This window comes from Carassius carassius, chromosome 38, assembly GCF_963082965.1.
Source record: "Carassius carassius chromosome 38, fCarCar2.1, whole genome shotgun sequence".
NCBI classification, from domain to species: Eukaryota; Metazoa; Chordata; class Actinopteri; order Cypriniformes; family Cyprinidae; genus Carassius; species Carassius carassius.
The window spans coordinates 25,131,378-25,148,367 of NC_081792.1; the positions used below are offsets into that span (position 1 = coordinate 25,131,378).

The window sequence follows — 16,990 nt, forward strand, 5'->3', positions numbered from 1 at the left end:
GGCGATGGGCTCATTTATAAATATTAATCAACTGAGAGTGACGCATTCCAATGGCAAAGGCTTAATCATTAAAATTACTTAGATAATAGCGACAGTACTCTGCAATTTACCAATGGCGAAGACATGGATGATAAATACCGTATTAATAGGCAAGCAAGTGGGTTAACCACGCCTTCTGCTGACCAACCTGTCTTACAAAACTCTTCCTTTCGATTTAATGACAACAAAACTACCATGTGTTTGATATATAATTTTTTTGCCATTGTGTTGTACTGCTGTGAAAAGTTTTATTTAACGGTCAGAATTAAATCATTGAATTTTTTTAGTTTATTTATTTAGTTTATTACACCATAGCCATCACACCAAAAACATTTTATATTAATGTGTATCACATTTAATTTAATGGCATTGTTTATATTAAACACATTTAATGCATAAAACATTATTGTATATTAAATCAACTTTGTTGTTGCTTCTACACATGAAACGTTATGGTGTAGAATTAATAAGACAAATTTCTGATCTGTGAATTAAATGAACACATTTGTGAAGCTGACCATGTTTACTAATTTGTAAAAATAATAATAAATTAAATTTTTTTACATAATTTTATTATTATTTTCCTTTTGTTAACAATTCCCTCCCACACAAATGTATCAAGTTCACATCACTTTAAATGCATAAAATTAAAAAAAGGACATAAGAAATTCTGTAATTCCTGCTAACATTTCTTGCAAAAGGTGATGCTGATATATTTAATGAAAAAAAAAATGCTGAAATTTTGATTAAATTATATAAATGCGTGCAATTAAATTGCTGTACATATATGAAAGATTTACATCAAATGATGAACTATAAAAGCATACTTGAAATGTATTTTTGGATCATTTTATTAGCCCATAAACTACTTTTAAAAAAACAAAACAAACAAACATCATTTTTTTCAACAACAGTTTATTAACGCAGTGATTCGTAACAAAAAGAACACCCCATGTAATTCAACTACAAGATCTGCTGTTCTGTGTTTGTACAGAACTATAGAAATTTTGGTACTGACAGAGGAAAAAAAAAAAAGTATAAAGACAATTCCTGTCTAAACAGGCAAACCGTAGGATGCAGCCAGAGTATTATATATGCAATTGCTGTGTGGTGATTCACACAAAATTACACTGATTTTTCATATTGAACATCAGTCAGGCTTTGCAGAGCTCCGTTCAGCTCTAGATATCCTTGATGACATCCTCAAGCTCTTCTTTTGTGTACATGTGAAAGGTCTTGTTGGGCTCTACTGTGGCAAGCTGCAGGCAGAGAGAAGGAAATAGTCAGAACCTTCAGATACTTTTAAACGGAATTATATTTCACATGACCTTTGGGTATTACCTCAATGTTAGTGGCATTGAGTTTCTCCTCCATCACTTGTTTCAGGATAGTGAGAGAAGACTTGATGGCATCTTTTAACGTCATGGACTGAAAAAGATAAATATATTTTATGAACACTTGGTTGGGACTTTTTTGGAAGCAATTAGATTTATGGGGAAGTCTTTTGGATGCTGGCTGCTGTTTATTAGATTGCAGGATCACATGGGTGAATCTGGTGACTAAAGTTACACAAGTAGAGGCATGACATACTGGAATTGGAAGATGGGAGGGGTAGATTTTGAAAGGGACTCTTATTTCCTAAGCACGTGGCTCAATTTGCCGCTGTAGCATACTCTCAGGAGAAACACTTTCCTCTATGAGAATACTCTCCTGAAATAACCTGACTGTGGTTTTATGGATCAGATGGCTCAGTTATCACATAGACTTGTGTATAATAATGAAAATTTGACCATCTGCTCATGCAAAATGTAGATAAATCGGTTTCTTTGTTTGAACAGATTGGAGAAATTTAGCATTACACCATGTTCACCAGTGGATCCTCTGCAGTGAATGGGTGCCGTCAGAATGAGCATTCAAACAGCTGATAAAAACATCACAGTGATCCCCAAGTAATCCACACCACTCCAGTCCATCAATTAACATCATGTGAAGTGAAAAGCTGTATGAGTCAAAATCTCTCTTTTGATTTGAACTTTTTTTTTTTTAACTGGAGAAAGCAGTATTATGAATAGCACACTCACAGTTTAGATGGATGCAATGGTTTGCAATTAAAAACACCTTAATGATAAACATGCAACGTTTCACTTCACAATACATTAACTGAAGGACTGGAGTCGTGTTGATTATTGTGATGTTTTTATCAACCATTTGAACTCTCATTCTGATGGCACCCATTCACTGCAGAGGATTCATTAGTGAGCAAATGATAATGTCTCCAAATTTGTTTCAATGAAGAAAAACTATCTACATCTGGATGACCTGAGGGTGAATATTTTTTCATGTTGTATGGATGACTAGGGAAGTTTGTGTTGGCTCAAGGGATTTTGATGCGCGCAATTAACTCAAGCATCAAACCTGAGCCATTAAACTACTCTTTCGTCATGATCTTTACCATAAAACCTTAATGAGTAAATGGAGATGAAGCAGAACGAGTTGGTAAATGCACCTTGTGGTAAACCTCCTGCAAAGAGCTCTGAGCTCCTTCAGATGCTGAGCCGATCGCCCTGGCATCACACTGGACAAAAGTGCCTGAAGGATCCATGTGGTATCTGTTGAAAGAGGATTGGTGTGATTTACATACTTTACAAACCAAACAAGTCTGTAGATGTACTTAATAAATACATGTATTTGATATTGTTTCTTGTAGATCTACGTAATTTAAAGGGGGTGGGGGGTCTAAGTGTGGTTTTACTATTATAAAAAAATGTGATTGCTATTCAAAATGCAATTTAAAAAGAACAGCTGCATAATTTGATTAAAAAAAAAACGTGATTATATATCAATAACTATAATAATAATAGTAATATTTGTATCATTATTAGATATTATTATTATTATTATATCATATATAATAAAATTAGGGCTGCTCCGTAAGTGATCGTGATCGGAGCAGCCCTAAATTAAATCACAGCCTTGGCAACAGGTAATATTTTATATAAATCAATAGTGCATCCATAATGTTTTGGAATGTACATCATTAAACAGGGTAAACATTAAAAATAATTTAAAACAGAAAAATGATTTTAAAAAAGTTTAAATATCTATTTAGATAAAAAGAGTGCACTTACAGCTGAGGTCCTTTCTCATCCACACCTCCGAAAAGCAGAGCAACACCAAAAGGACGGCTCTAAAGATGAAAAATGTGGATATTTGTAATCAATCTAGAACCAGACACCGTTTTCCTGGAATGAACTGAAAACCACTGCAATAAAATATAAGCCAGGCGGTCATACCATAGCGCCAGGGTCAGCGTCCTCTTCACCAAACTGCAGAGCGAGGTTCGACACAGCCTGCGTTACGCTCTCCACCGTCATCGTCTCATTGTAGGTAAACCAATGGTTCTGCAGAAACACAAGAAAACTTCAAATATATGGCATTTGGTGTAAGAATACTTTCTTTATGAATGAGACCCACTGACTGACTAATAGCAGTGACAATACAAATTTAAGAAACAGTCACTGACCTGTGTTTCCACTCTTGCTTTGTCAATAAGAGTTTTTGCATCAGCTATTAAGCCACTCATGGCACAGCCTGTGTATTGAGAAATGAACAGGACCATTCAGCTTTATTTCATGCATTTAATTAAAATTTTTATTAGAACAAACATCACGACAAGAAAACAAATTATTACACAACATTATCAAATTTTTTTTTTACATTACATTAAAAACTAAACCAAAGATATTACCCAACCACTAGTAGAGGAGGAAAAAAGATAAAATAAATAAAGAAATAAAAGAATGAATCAAATGAAATATTTATGCATAACTTTTATAAACAATCATATTACACAGGAGGTAAGAGACTTGAAGTAAAACACAACTGTAAAATAATTCAATTTCCTAGAAAATTTACTTTTCCAAGAACATCTTCAGAACAATTTCAGAAAAAAACACTGTATCCACTAGCCATTGGGAGATAGTTGGAGGCTTATTAGATTTCAAATGGCGCAAAATACAGTGTCTAGCTAATAAGGAGATAAAAGATAAAATATACAATTGTTAGAAAGAATTAACGTGAGACCAAATCTTTGGTGCGCTTCTAATTTTCACCACCTCAGCAGTGGTAAAATAGTGAACCCCCAAATTGTGCAACATAGGGCACTTATTTACACTTTAAAAAATGTACTAGCCCGATTTACAATTTTAAAAACAATTGCTAGCTTTATTACACTTCTCCACATATATGCTATTGTAAGCATTTGTCTTACCAATGTGAGAGTCAATCTCTACAATCTTTTCAATGCTGCTGGGCTCCATCAGAGGAGAGGTTATTCTCTTCTCCACAGCGAGACACACTCCCTCCGATGTCTGAATGCCAATCGCTGTGGATCCCAACTGGAAAGAGCCGCAAAGCAAAGAAAATTAGCCCCAACATTCACTTCTTGCAGACAGCTCTCAGACAACCAGACAACCAGCTCAGACAACCAGCTATTATAAACATTCTGGGAGTTCGTTTTAGGGAAACTTAACATGTTATTACAGAAATGGTCTACCTTGATGGCTTCAATAGCATATTCTACTTGAAAAAGTCTTCCCTCTGGTGAGAAAGTGTTCACTCCTCTGAGGATGGAAAAAAGAAATAAATAGATACAGTAAGTGTATTCAAATCTGTATTATTAATATACTTGTATACACTGTAATTGCAGAGTCAGTGCCGTTATTATATCGGCAAAACAAAACTGAAAGTGAAAGTTAAGACAAGAGAGTGACATTACATTCTTTAATCTTAATTTAATGTGTAAATATCCTAAAAATATATGAGCACTGTTAACACAAATGATTGAAAGACATTCACAGCATAGAAAACGTACAGCATAGACAAAGGTCATTCTTCATCTTACCTGTCATATTCTGATCTTGTCAGGAACATTTTGAAATGCAAATCTATAAAAAATCAACAAGAATAGACTTAACGTTAAATTATCTAACTTTAAATGTAGCGAGTTACCACAAAAAAACTTGCTATGCAAGCAGCGCGATCTTAGCACTTGAGTCCACAACCAATCAAACCCCGCCATCCCTTAGACTGATTGGAAGATTTTGAGATAAAGGGTGGGGCTAAGAGTGATTTCCCTATTTGATTGGTCAAACCATCCGTCACTCAATGACAAGGCAGGCATGTTTTACTTCAACTCGAATCATTCTTAGATTAACTCTTCAGTAACGCTCCCAACGTTTTTAATGTCATATATGCACTTTATAATTGCTCAAAGGCCTCAATAAGCAGCTTCCCATAAAGTTTATATATAATTTGTGCTTTATTTTGCCAAAAGCCATGTGAGAGCAGCACATACACATGAGCATCTAAAGTCAGCTAAACGCTTTACTACTAAATAAACAACACAAGGGCCGTTAAAATAACTTTACACAATATACTCTGTTGTTTTAAATGCCTTTGTCTGCTGAGCTGTGGTTTACTGCAGTAGGGCACAACATACTAAGTATTTATTATGAATTACTTACCTTCTGCAGTGGAGGGTGAGTTTGCTAGTTTCAACAGTACAGGAAGTGTTCATACATAATCGCCCGACAAAAACATCTCGGTTCAGTTTAGGTTCCTTCTTCTTCTTCTTTCTGTTTAATGGCCGTTCACGCCTTAGGAATATTACCGCCACCTACTGTATATCTTGCACACATGGGTGTTAAATCTGTATTGATATTACAGAGGGGAAAAAATCTAAATAAAATAAACCAAAGAAAAAGATGGGCAGAAGCATCATGATCCTCATCCTCAAACACTAAATCCTTTGGTGTAGTCCTGTAAGCTATAAAAATGTAAAACCACCTTAAACATCTGACTATCACTCAAACCCTTTCCCAGACGGTCCATGGCACTCACTGGCGTGTTCCTTATATTGCTAAAGACTTTTACGCTGATCTGCATATTTACTATATTTAACCACATGCTCTACTGTTTCAAAAACATCACATTCATAACACATACCATTTTCATGCTTCCCCATTAATGCAAGTGTTGAATTTAGTCCTGTTTTGCTTAGGTTCCTGACCTATTGAATCCTTCATAAAAAAGAAGTCTTCAACACATTGGCAACATATTGTGCCATATGTCGACCAAATCTAGTAGCTACTATCTGTTTGAGCTGCATTCTAAATAACTTAATTATTAATCACCACAGTTTTCCATCTATTCCCATATTTCTGCATTTCTATCCCCTGTTTTCTTCAGTGCATTCATGCATGTATGTCTTTTAACCTTTATAAAACATCTTCAAATTACAAACAGGTATTATCATTGTTAAACATAAACACAGAATTTGTATAGAATTTTATTATTTTTTTTAAAAAAAATTCATACCCATATACATTTCAGCAAAGTAAATAGCAAATCATAAATTAAATTAAATTAAGGGGGTTAATCAATATTTTCCAAATAATTTAGAGAGTTTAAAGGCATTTTTCCCCAGCTGCTCTAAAGATTGCAATACATTTTTCAAATCATTTGCCACAAAATTTAGAACAGCCTTAAGAAATCTACATTTGTGTAAATTTAAAACTTAATCAAAATAGTGCACATAATTCAACTTTTTGTATGCATGTATGTGCAACAGAGATCTTTATTTTTTTTCTTACTTTTTATTATATATTACAATTAAAAATAAATTTTGAATTCCAGCTAAATGCAATTAAGCTTTTGTAAATGAGAATTTATTTATTTATTAGAATTAGTATTATTATTATTATAGGATAAATGGGTAATTATATATCTGTCTAACCCTATTAATAACAATTAGAGAACATGAACGTTTATTTTATATTCACTGTAAGTGTACTTGTAACACTTGCTTAATAAATATTTTCATAAATTCGTGTATTTAATATTTTAAATATGTATTAAAAGTGTTATGAAAGTCAGATCAAAGAAACGGCGATTATCAACTAGAAGCATTAAACTTAGCTCATTTTGGGCCTATTCTACGCATTTTTCTGGTGGATCTGGCAACACTGCCATGAATTTACCCGTGTGTGTCACTTTAAGAGAAAGTTGAAATCACGTGTCTCACTGTAGAAAGTTTGACAAGTTGGTCGACATAAGTGCTCTGTTTTCCCGCTATCGAAAACCTTGGATGTCATTTTCTCGTGTCTTCTTCTTCGATTAATAACAACCTTGAAATCTCACCTGGAATCGAAGTGTTTTCTGTTAGCGACGCTATAAAAACACACCGAAAAACATGGAAATCGTGCAGGTACGGTAATGAACTAGCAACAGTTAGGTGATCTTCGTCCTCTTTGCCCAGGAAAATCAAGATTTTCCCCTTTATTTTCTCCATTTACAGAAAGTCATGTCGGGGTTTAGTCTGGATTTGGGACCATTGAAAGAGCCGCTGGGATTTATCCGAATCCTGGAATGGGTGAGTTTCCGCGATCACTCAACAGATCCAAATGTCACATTGTGTCTCTTTGCTGGTACGTTCATTATGACAGTTGATAGTTAGTTGCACTTGTCTTTAAACACTGTATTATGTGTGATCATATCCATGTGCCTTACACGACAATATAAGTGCGCAGCAGTCACATATGGTGCTGTTTTGTCAACAACGGGCAACACCCATGTCAAAATAATGGACCAAAACTGCTATATCATCTACTTTTAAGGTTATCTAAACATATAGACACCTTTACGTGTGTCATCTGATAGGTTATGAACTGTAGAAATCGTCTCAAGCATACAAATGCATGCAAATTCACACAAGTCCTGCCATGCACACAGTCCCTTGAGAATTAAATGATGTTTACACTGCTAACGGCACGAGCTAAGATCGTCCTGTTTGCCACATGCGCATTAGGAGGCTCCTATGGTGGACTTTAGTCTAATAGTAAATACACCACTGCAAACAATGGAAAATCTAGGCTATAAAACACACCTATCTCCAGCGTTCTCCGACTGATGTGTGTAACCAGGCATGGAGTTCATTAACCTACTAAGAAATCAGGCTGGATGTGAGATTATATATATTATTTTATGTCAGTCTGTTCTAAAATGAATTTTCTGATGGACCAAGAATAGATTTCTAACAGAAATAAAGTTTTCTTCGGAAGGGAATCTCAGCTACTTCGGTTTGTGAGCTAAATATATTTGAGTTTGTCCTCTATTTAGTCATAGACTAGACTTGAAATTCGATCCAGTTGCTCTGATATGGTTTAGACATCCGGAAGTAGAAGCTAACTGCCACAAATCTCACTGTTGATATGTGAAACTATACCTGCATACTCGCTGGCATAAATATCCGACGGCACTGAAAACCAGCCAAGATCATTTTTAGAAGTGATGCTGTATGTACAGAAAAGAATCCCAGCTGCTGTTGCTTAAGTAGCTTGTAGTTTATAAGATCTTCAGCAACTGGATTGGTGCCCCGTTGAGCAGGCCATGTATTTGCATTAATTTTTTAAATGCAGTCTAGGCCTGAGTTTTTAGCTCTATTTATTTCACCTGGCGGGTCTAAGTCTCTTTGGCCTTTTCCAGTGACTTTGCACTTTCCACACAATTTTACCTTGTCTTTGCAAGTCATTATAATTTGCGAACATGCAAGACGCTCGACAAAAGACAAGGTGCAATTTAACACAATAGTGTGTAGTTTTTGGTTCCTTGGTATGGAGGTAATGGGATTTCTGCAACTTGATCCAGTCTGCAAATGTGCTTCTTACAAGTGGGAGCACATTTCATCACAAGCTCACTGAAAATAACCCCGGACGATGCAAATAATATGAGGTGCAAAGGAAGCTGCTATCTCTGTAGGTCATACCAGCTAAACCATTGTTCCTCTTTCGCCTAGTAGGAAATACACTACTACTATGCAGATTTGGTGACACAAAACAATACTGTTTTTTTTGCTTGGCTATTATGTGTGTCTATTCTGACCTCAAACTTTTAAATGGTAGTGTAACTCTGTTTTTCACAAAAATATTAAGCAGCACAACTGTTTTGTCATTATAATAGCAAAGGTCTGTTGTTAGCTGCATGTAAGTGCTTTGATGTGGAAGAGGATATGGTTTACAGGCCTATGTCTTCATAAGCATTTTTTCTTAAGAATCTCCTGAATTGCATAAAATCTGAGGAAACAGGCGGTTTGACACGTTATTTACTTGTAAAGCAAGAATGTCAGCCACTCCTTTAAAATCTGCATGTGTCTGCAGTGATGGTTTTGCTTTTAACCACCACAACCCAGCTCTCCCAGTATTAATGTAGGAATAAAGAAGAAGCTTTGGTTGCTAACAGGTGAGCTGACCTCTGATCATGTTGACGGTGGTGACAGGGACGGTTCATTCACACAAGACGCTGTTTAATAGTCACTTGCTGTGTGTAGGTGTACATTCCAGTGTGAACGTGGCATCGGCCCACCATGTGGTTCTGATTGGTGCCAGGCACCCTTAGTTGGCTCACTGTGCTCCTCTGCGCCAAGCACCTGCACTGTACGCTCAACAGGAATTGAGCCAAAGTCTTGCCGGGGTGAAGATCGCACACCCTCCTCTCTTTAGAAAGTGGAGGGATTTTCTTGGCAGCAAAAAATCTAGTGCTATTTTTAAAATCATTTCGGGGGTGCAATACACACCAATGTGACCCAGGATCAGATATCTGGTTCAATGAAAGGAGAAAACAAGCTAGCTTTTGTTGGAAAGTGTGTTTTTTTTTATTTTTTGGTAATGTTATGGTATCCGATATCACATCATTGCCCATAAAAATCATCCGTTTCATTTTACACTAGAAAGTGAATGATCATGCCTTAAAAAAATATATATACAGAGATTGCTTTAGCATTTTTCTGACAAGGGTGTGTCATATTTCATCCCAAAAATGTAACCGTAAAATGTTATATTTAATTTTATGTTAATAATAATTACATAAAATATATTCATTTTTAAAGAAAATTTCAAATAATTGCCAGGAAAATTAAGCCTAGTTTTAGGACCATTATAATATGTATTGTCATGATGGCATTATTTTCATGGCCATTTGATTTTTGTACAGTTTACATTTTTACTGTTTATTTTATTTCAGCTTTATTTCAATTACTGAAAATCATTTTGGATCATTTAATTTTTAGTTAACCATTCACAAATCACATTTTCCCCCTCATGTTTTCATCAGATTCATCATTTTAAACAGCAGCATTTTGAAAATATAATCCTCACAAAGGACTCTGTTCTGGATGGAGGGAAGTTCTGCATCCCACTATTGTTTCTCCTGTGTAACAACAACCGCTTCTCAGAAGACCCTTTATTGTTCTTTAAACAGGGGGTTCCACAGAGGTCCTTCAGTGATCGAATAGTCCTTGGAATTCTTTAATATGTAGCTGAAATGTAAAAGAAAAGGTTGAACTTTAACTTGGTTTGAATATTTGTGCTTCATTTCCACTGACTCAGCTCTCTTAAAGTGATAGCGTACCCAAAAATAATGATGGTTTGCAATAACATGAGGGTGTGCGAAAATAATTTTCCCATTAGTTCTTCACAATTTATTAAATCTAAGATCTACAATGTTCATCTGTTCCACTGTATGGCTCTTAAGTTACTTTTTCAGAATCTTTTTTGCAGAATCTTTAAATCAGAGCTGTGCTACTGTAGTTCTTCACAGATGTCTGCAGAAGCCACTTCCTGTGTGGAAGTGGAGCGTTTGTAAAAGGATATGTGTGAGTCAGTGAGGGCAGAAGCGTTGAAGGATCATTTACAGATGTAGGGCTTGTTTGGATGAAGACCGCACTCTTACTATGATGTGGCGTCAGCAATTGCCACACGCAAATGCTGAATTCATGTTTTTGAAGTTAAACAGTTTTGTTTAAACTGACACTAATTGGACTGCATCCATTTGTTACTATTAATGTTTCTGATGTTGCTGGAAAATTGCACCTTGATTCTGAAAAAATAATGTAATGCAGAACTAATTTTTAAATCCAGATCATATTCCAGAAGTGGACAAAACAGAATCTAGTAATCTTTATATTGATGACCGCTTACACACAACTGCTGAAAATAAATATTTATTTTAATTCAAATATTTTTTTCCAAAGAACAGAACATTTTCCATACAATTTAAAAAATATATATATATATTTAGTTAAAATTGACGTTGAAAAAAAAACACAGCTACAAAATAATTCATTTAAATTGAACACTATATAGATGGATAGATAATTCAGAATATTAATAAAAACTATAATACAATACAACATTATGATAGCAAAATAACACCGATTCAGTGCTGATAGTATCAAAACCGATGTTTGACGACAGCTCTGTAATGGTTTCATAGAAATATCATAATTGTCATAATCATAATTGTTGTGTTTTTAGGTGTTCACCATTTGTGCCTTTGCCACCACTGGTGGTTATGTTGGATTCACTCAGTTCACCATTGATTGTGGAAGTAAAAAGGAAGACATTACTGCTAATTTTGGATATCCTTTTAGGTAAAACATCCAATTCTCTTACAAATTATTTTTAAGTGAAGGTTTAATTTTTTTTTAATGTTTAAATGCTGTTCTGCTGTTAGTCATGCACTGAGTAATCCATATGTATGTCTTTTGAAGAAAGTGCATGTTATAGTTTTGTAACGTAACCGGAAAGACACTAAATTGAGTTCTAGTAAACTTGTGACTTCCACTTATTAGGCTCCCGAGTCAGCCATATGAGATTCCTCACTGCAATCAGACAAGGAACGTGACTTACCTGCAGGGGGATTTCTCCTCCTCGGCCGAGTTCTTCGTCTCAGTGGGCGTCTTGGGCTTCTTGTACTGTACTTTCACCATCATCCTGTACTTGGGCTACCAGCAGGTTTACAGAGAGTCTAACCGTGGCCCGGTCATTGTGAGTCATCACTCATTTGGAAATATTATTGTGATTTATATAAATGTCATGAAAATAAATGTATTAGTTATTTTGTATTTCACTTTTTAATGTACTTGTCATGAATGTCATGACATTTTTTGGAACAAAATTATCTTTGTGATGCGGAATGTTTGTGACCGTTAATATAAAATTAAAATATGGTTAGTGAGGATTTATGAATTGGTTTGATTGACAGGTTATTGGCCAACCAATGTGAGTGTTTTTCTTTTCAGTAGAAATATTATTTATGTTTTTATATAGCCATAGATATAGTTGCAAATGAGAGATTTATTTAATTTGTGTATTTTTATATGAAGTAAATGTAAGAATAACTTTTATATTGTTATTAATATTTCAAGATGAACACTTACTGGACTGAAGCAGCTTAGGTTTAATTGATTATCCATATATCATGTATTATAAAAATCATGTTAAAATGTGAGTAGCAAATATGATTGATCAGGCTTTTAAGGAACATATCTTTCTTCATCTTGCAATCATCATTGCATTATGTTTTGACCCCCATAATAAAAACCATAAAGCTTTGATCATAAAACTAAGTAATTAATTATCATCATCATCATCATCATAATAATAATAAACATATTTGTGACCCTGTACCACAAAACCTTAAGTCTTAAGTTGCTGGGGTATATTTGTAGCAATAGCCAAAAATCATAGGATATTAAGTAAAGATCATGTTCCATGAAGCCATTTTGCAATTTTCCTGCCGTAAATATATCAAAACTTAATTTTTATTTAGAAATATTTTTATTAGTTTTTTTGCAAACTTTTAACAAAGGTATTAACAAAGAGCTTCATACAATTGCAGAATTTACACCAAAATAAATTCCAACATACATAATATGAATGGAGCCATATATATATATATATATTACAGACCAAAAGTTTGGACACACCTTCTCATTGAAAGAGTTTTCTTTATTTTCATGACTATGAAAATTGTAGATTCACACTGAAGGCATCAAAACTATGAATTAACACATGTGGAATTATATAGATGTTTCAACGGCAACAACATAAACAAACATTACTGCACATGCACGCTTTTGTGGACCTAACTTAACTTCCAGTAGACTTCCAAATAGAATCAATAACAACAGCCAAGTCGCTCTAGAGTAGATTTTTTTTGATAACAAACAAAATATGTTTCCTGCGTAAATCAGGTGGACTTAATGAAAATGCTAATTAATAGAAATAGAGGTTTCCCCAGTAACAGCTGTAAACAAAGCAGAGCTATGCTCACAAACGCTGCGTTATCAGGCATATAACATGCAAGTCTTCCTTCAGAAATAGTATATAAAAACACCCGTGCCTCGTTTTGATATTTAAACATATAAATGTAAGGAATTATTATTATTAAACGTGCAGTACGTAACGTTACTCATGTTTTTTCAACGAAGCCTTTTTGAAAATCGATCAGTTTTAAAATCGTGGCGAGTCTCCAAAATAAATAAATGTATGGGAAACACATCCCACAGCACAACTACCTGAGCCCAACTTCAGTCTACTCACCACCTTGACTTTAACTGCGTTTGTAAGGCACCACAGCCAGACCGATATACACAACACAGACCGGAAGTTAACTTAGGTCCAGGCGCGTGCACCCGATGAAACCGTCTATACATACAAAAAAACAACTGAAAATATGTCATATTCTAGGTTCTTCAAAGTAGCCACCTTTTGCTCTGATTACTGCTTTGCACACTCTTGGCATTCTCTTGATGAGCTTCAAGAGGTAGTCACCTGAAATGGTCTTCCAACAGTCTTGAAGGAGTTCCCCGAGAGATGCTTAGCACTTGTTGGCCCTTTTGCCTTCAGTCTGCGGTCCAGCTCACCCCTAAACCATCTCGATTGGGTTCAGGTCCGGTGACTGTGGAGGCCAGGTCATCTGGCGCAGCACCCCATCACTCTCCTTCTTGGTCAAATAGACCTTGATGCCTTCAGTGTGACTCTACAATTTTCATAGTCATGAAAATAAAGAAAACTCTTTGAATGAGAAGGTGTGTCCAAACTTTTGGTCTGTACCAAAATATATATATATATATATTTCTGTATGTTTGAATTTATTTTGGTGAAAATGTGTGGGAAAAAATTATACTTCTGCAGTTGTAAATTTTGGAAGTATTGTACATTTTTGGAAGTGACACACTTGTGTTAATAGTCCAAGTGTCTGTTACTCAAAGCTTCTCATGATCTGTTGGACTAATTTTGTGCTTTAACTTTTGACAACCACTTTATCAGAATATCCCTTCCATTTCCACTATATCTATTTCCATGAACAAGAACTGATATCCCAAACTTTACTCTGTTTCCTCTCCAGGATCTGATTGTGACGGGGATCTTTGCTTTCTTGTGGCTGGTTTGCTCCTCAGCCTGGGGAAAAGGTTTAACAGATGTCAAATATGCTACGGATGCTGACAGGCTAATAAAGGCTTGTGTGCCTGATACATGTGTGGTGAAGACCTACGCTTTAATGGGTCGACTCAACTCCTCTGTGGTACGTATGATTACTGTTAGTTCTGCTCTAGTTTCTTTAAATGAAGTCTGGTTAACATTTAGAACATTTCATTGGCCAATATTTGTTTTATTACGCATGTATAGATTATATAGTTCACGTGACCTAACATTGCTCTCGAGGGCAGATCTACTTTTACTGCTTTACCTACAAACTGATTATTTGAAAAATTGTGGAAAAGCCTAAAAAGCCTACTTATTAAGTTGGCTTGAGAAAGCCAACTTACTGATATTCTATTTAAACTTATTATTCTTCTGAGACTAAATTATCAACTCTAACTCCTCCTAGAGCTTTAACTCTACAGACTCTATTTAGTCGCATGCTAGTCATGCTAGAAACATGATAGCAACATGCTAATCATGCTAGAAACATGTTAGCAACATGCTAGTCACATGCTAATCATGCTAGAAAAATGCTAGCGACATGCTAGCAACATGTTAATCATGCTAGAAACATGCTAGGTGCATGCTAGTCATACTAGAAACATGCTAGCAACATGCTAGGTGCATGCTAGTCATACTAGAAACATGCTAATCATGCTAACAACATGCTAGTATCTTGCTATTCAAACTCTATCTATCTATCTATCTCAGACTGAAAACCGTCAAATTTAAAAAATTTTAAACTTTTTAAACTTTTTCAAACTTTCTGGTCCGGCTTTCTCAAGCCAACTTAAAGTTTGTCTTGACGAACTTTTTTATCTAGTTTATATTTGATATGCACATTTCTAAAGCTTTTAAATGAACAAAACTTAAAAAAAACTTTACCCTTTGTTGTCTGATTTGAGACTTTATACATTTTGAGCATCCATCGTGATGACATAATCCTTCGCCTTCTCATAATCTGTTTGTAAGTAAATGAGGATTTCAGAAACGAGCGGTTGAAACACTACATGCATCTTTCTCTTTTCTGCATCTTCTAGCTCTTTGGATTCCTGAACCTGATATTGTGGGCAGGCAACTGCTGGTTCATCTACAAGGAGACTCCGTTTCATAAGCCGGCCAATCCACCGCCCAGCGTCGAGGGGGGAGTTTCCACCTCCTAATTAGACAAGACGGGCTCCATCCTCTCCTCTCCATTTGTTCATAAAGCAGAGGAAAGAAACTACACTTTGACATGCAAAAGCTTTTTTTCTAGCATCATGCATCGCAGTTCATTACATGCTCTAAGATGAATTCAACATTTCTTTATAGTTTTTTTTATTTTATTTTGGTGTTTATTTAATGACACTGGTCAGAAGCTAATTTTGTCACGCAGGTAAAAAAAAAGAAACCAAATGATTTATTAGATGTCAGTTACAACTTACAATAAACTTGTTTTAGGTTCTAGATGTTTTACGTTTGAATGAATTTGTCTAATTTGATATAAAGTTGACCTGCATTTTGTACCTCTAATGTCCACTACAATCAGACCTTGTGAGAAACAGACTTTGCATTTGAAAGCTCTTATACAAAACGTCTTTGAGCACTTAAAATACTAGCACACTAATATCTAGCTCCAGACATTTAAGCTTGTCTTTGCCTGTTGCTTAAAAAACAAAACTATTTATTGGTTTAAGTGCCTTTTCATTTAAGTTCATGATAGAATGTTTTTCCACAGCCACATCTGAGTCACCGTACACTTGTCAGGGAAGGATAAACTAAAAAAATCAGTCTTCGTTTCAGCCATAAAGCCTGTGATATTTCGTCTGTGACCTTTATTTTAAATGTTTGTGTGAATTCTCCTTTAGTTGACTCCTTTTAAAGTGGTATTTGGTAATAAATTACTCCGCCAAAGGCCATATTTCATTTTCTATCAGGAAAAATGTTAACTATTCAACACTAGTCATCGTTCAACAGAAGGAAACACTTGTTTGATTGTTTTTCTACTGTTTGGAGTAGTAATGTTGTCATTATTTGTATTTGGCTGTTATTTGATATGACACTGTAAAAGAAGCGTCTGTATCACATGGGTCGATGTTCATATTTACAGGAAGAACATTTAATTTTGTGCATCTGTGGCATGTTTTACCATCTTAATTTTTACAGAAATAAATGTTTTGTGGGGGGGATTGCATTGAGTTGAATTCTGAAAAATAGAATAATTGTTCAACAGCAGTGATTGTCTGTGGGCATTTTATGTTCTGTTAAAAATTTATTATTTGTTTAATTCTAAATTGGCAATTTAGTTTTTTTTTTTTTTTAATATCCTCAAGTAGTCTTAATCATAAGATTAAACTTTCAAATTAATATTCAATGCCACATCTAAACTTTTTAATCAACATAGCTATAAAAGGTAGGTAGAGTTAAACACCTTAAATTATTAATATAAATTGTTAAAACAAAAAGTAGTTTTGGTGTATTTTTGATTCAAGAGGGAAAAAGTTAAAAGTGCCATTTAAAAATCTTTCCTAGGGTCACATATTGATTAATATGTTTGTCCTGGAGCAATCCTCTATTTTGGTTGTGACTTTTGGAAAATATAGGCCACATATTTGTGTGTGTGTGTGTGTGTGTTTTATATCTCTGTG

At 34.9% G+C, this 16,990-nt stretch overlaps 2 protein-coding genes across 2 annotated transcripts; one reads left to right on the forward strand and one right to left on the reverse strand.

Moving 5' to 3' along the window:
* Positions 1-942: 942 nt before the first annotated feature.
* Positions 943-5,681, reverse strand: LOC132119085 (proteasome subunit alpha type-5-like). The gene is made up of 10 exons (XM_059528836.1): positions 5,565-5,681; positions 4,943-4,985; positions 4,595-4,661; positions 4,310-4,436; positions 3,563-3,630; positions 3,333-3,440; positions 3,168-3,226; positions 2,546-2,648; positions 1,381-1,467; positions 943-1,298 (listed from the first exon to the last, which is right to left on the reverse strand). The coding sequence occupies exons 2-10, from the start codon at positions 4,969-4,971 to the stop codon at positions 1,221-1,223; spliced, it is 726 nt and encodes a 241-aa protein (XP_059384819.1). The 5' UTR covers positions 4,972-4,985; positions 5,565-5,681; the 3' UTR covers positions 943-1,220.
* Positions 5,682-7,110: 1,429 nt separating this feature from the next.
* On the forward strand, positions 7,111-16,022 carry LOC132119630 (synaptophysin-like protein 1). Its single transcript, XM_059529762.1, has 6 exons — positions 7,111-7,306; positions 7,397-7,471; positions 11,409-11,524; positions 11,726-11,921; positions 14,287-14,463; positions 15,404-16,022. The coding sequence occupies exons 1-6, from the start codon at positions 7,292-7,294 to the stop codon at positions 15,524-15,526; spliced, it is 702 nt and encodes a 233-aa protein (XP_059385745.1). The 5' UTR covers positions 7,111-7,291; the 3' UTR covers positions 15,527-16,022.
* The last annotated feature ends 968 nt before the right edge of the window (positions 16,023-16,990 follow it).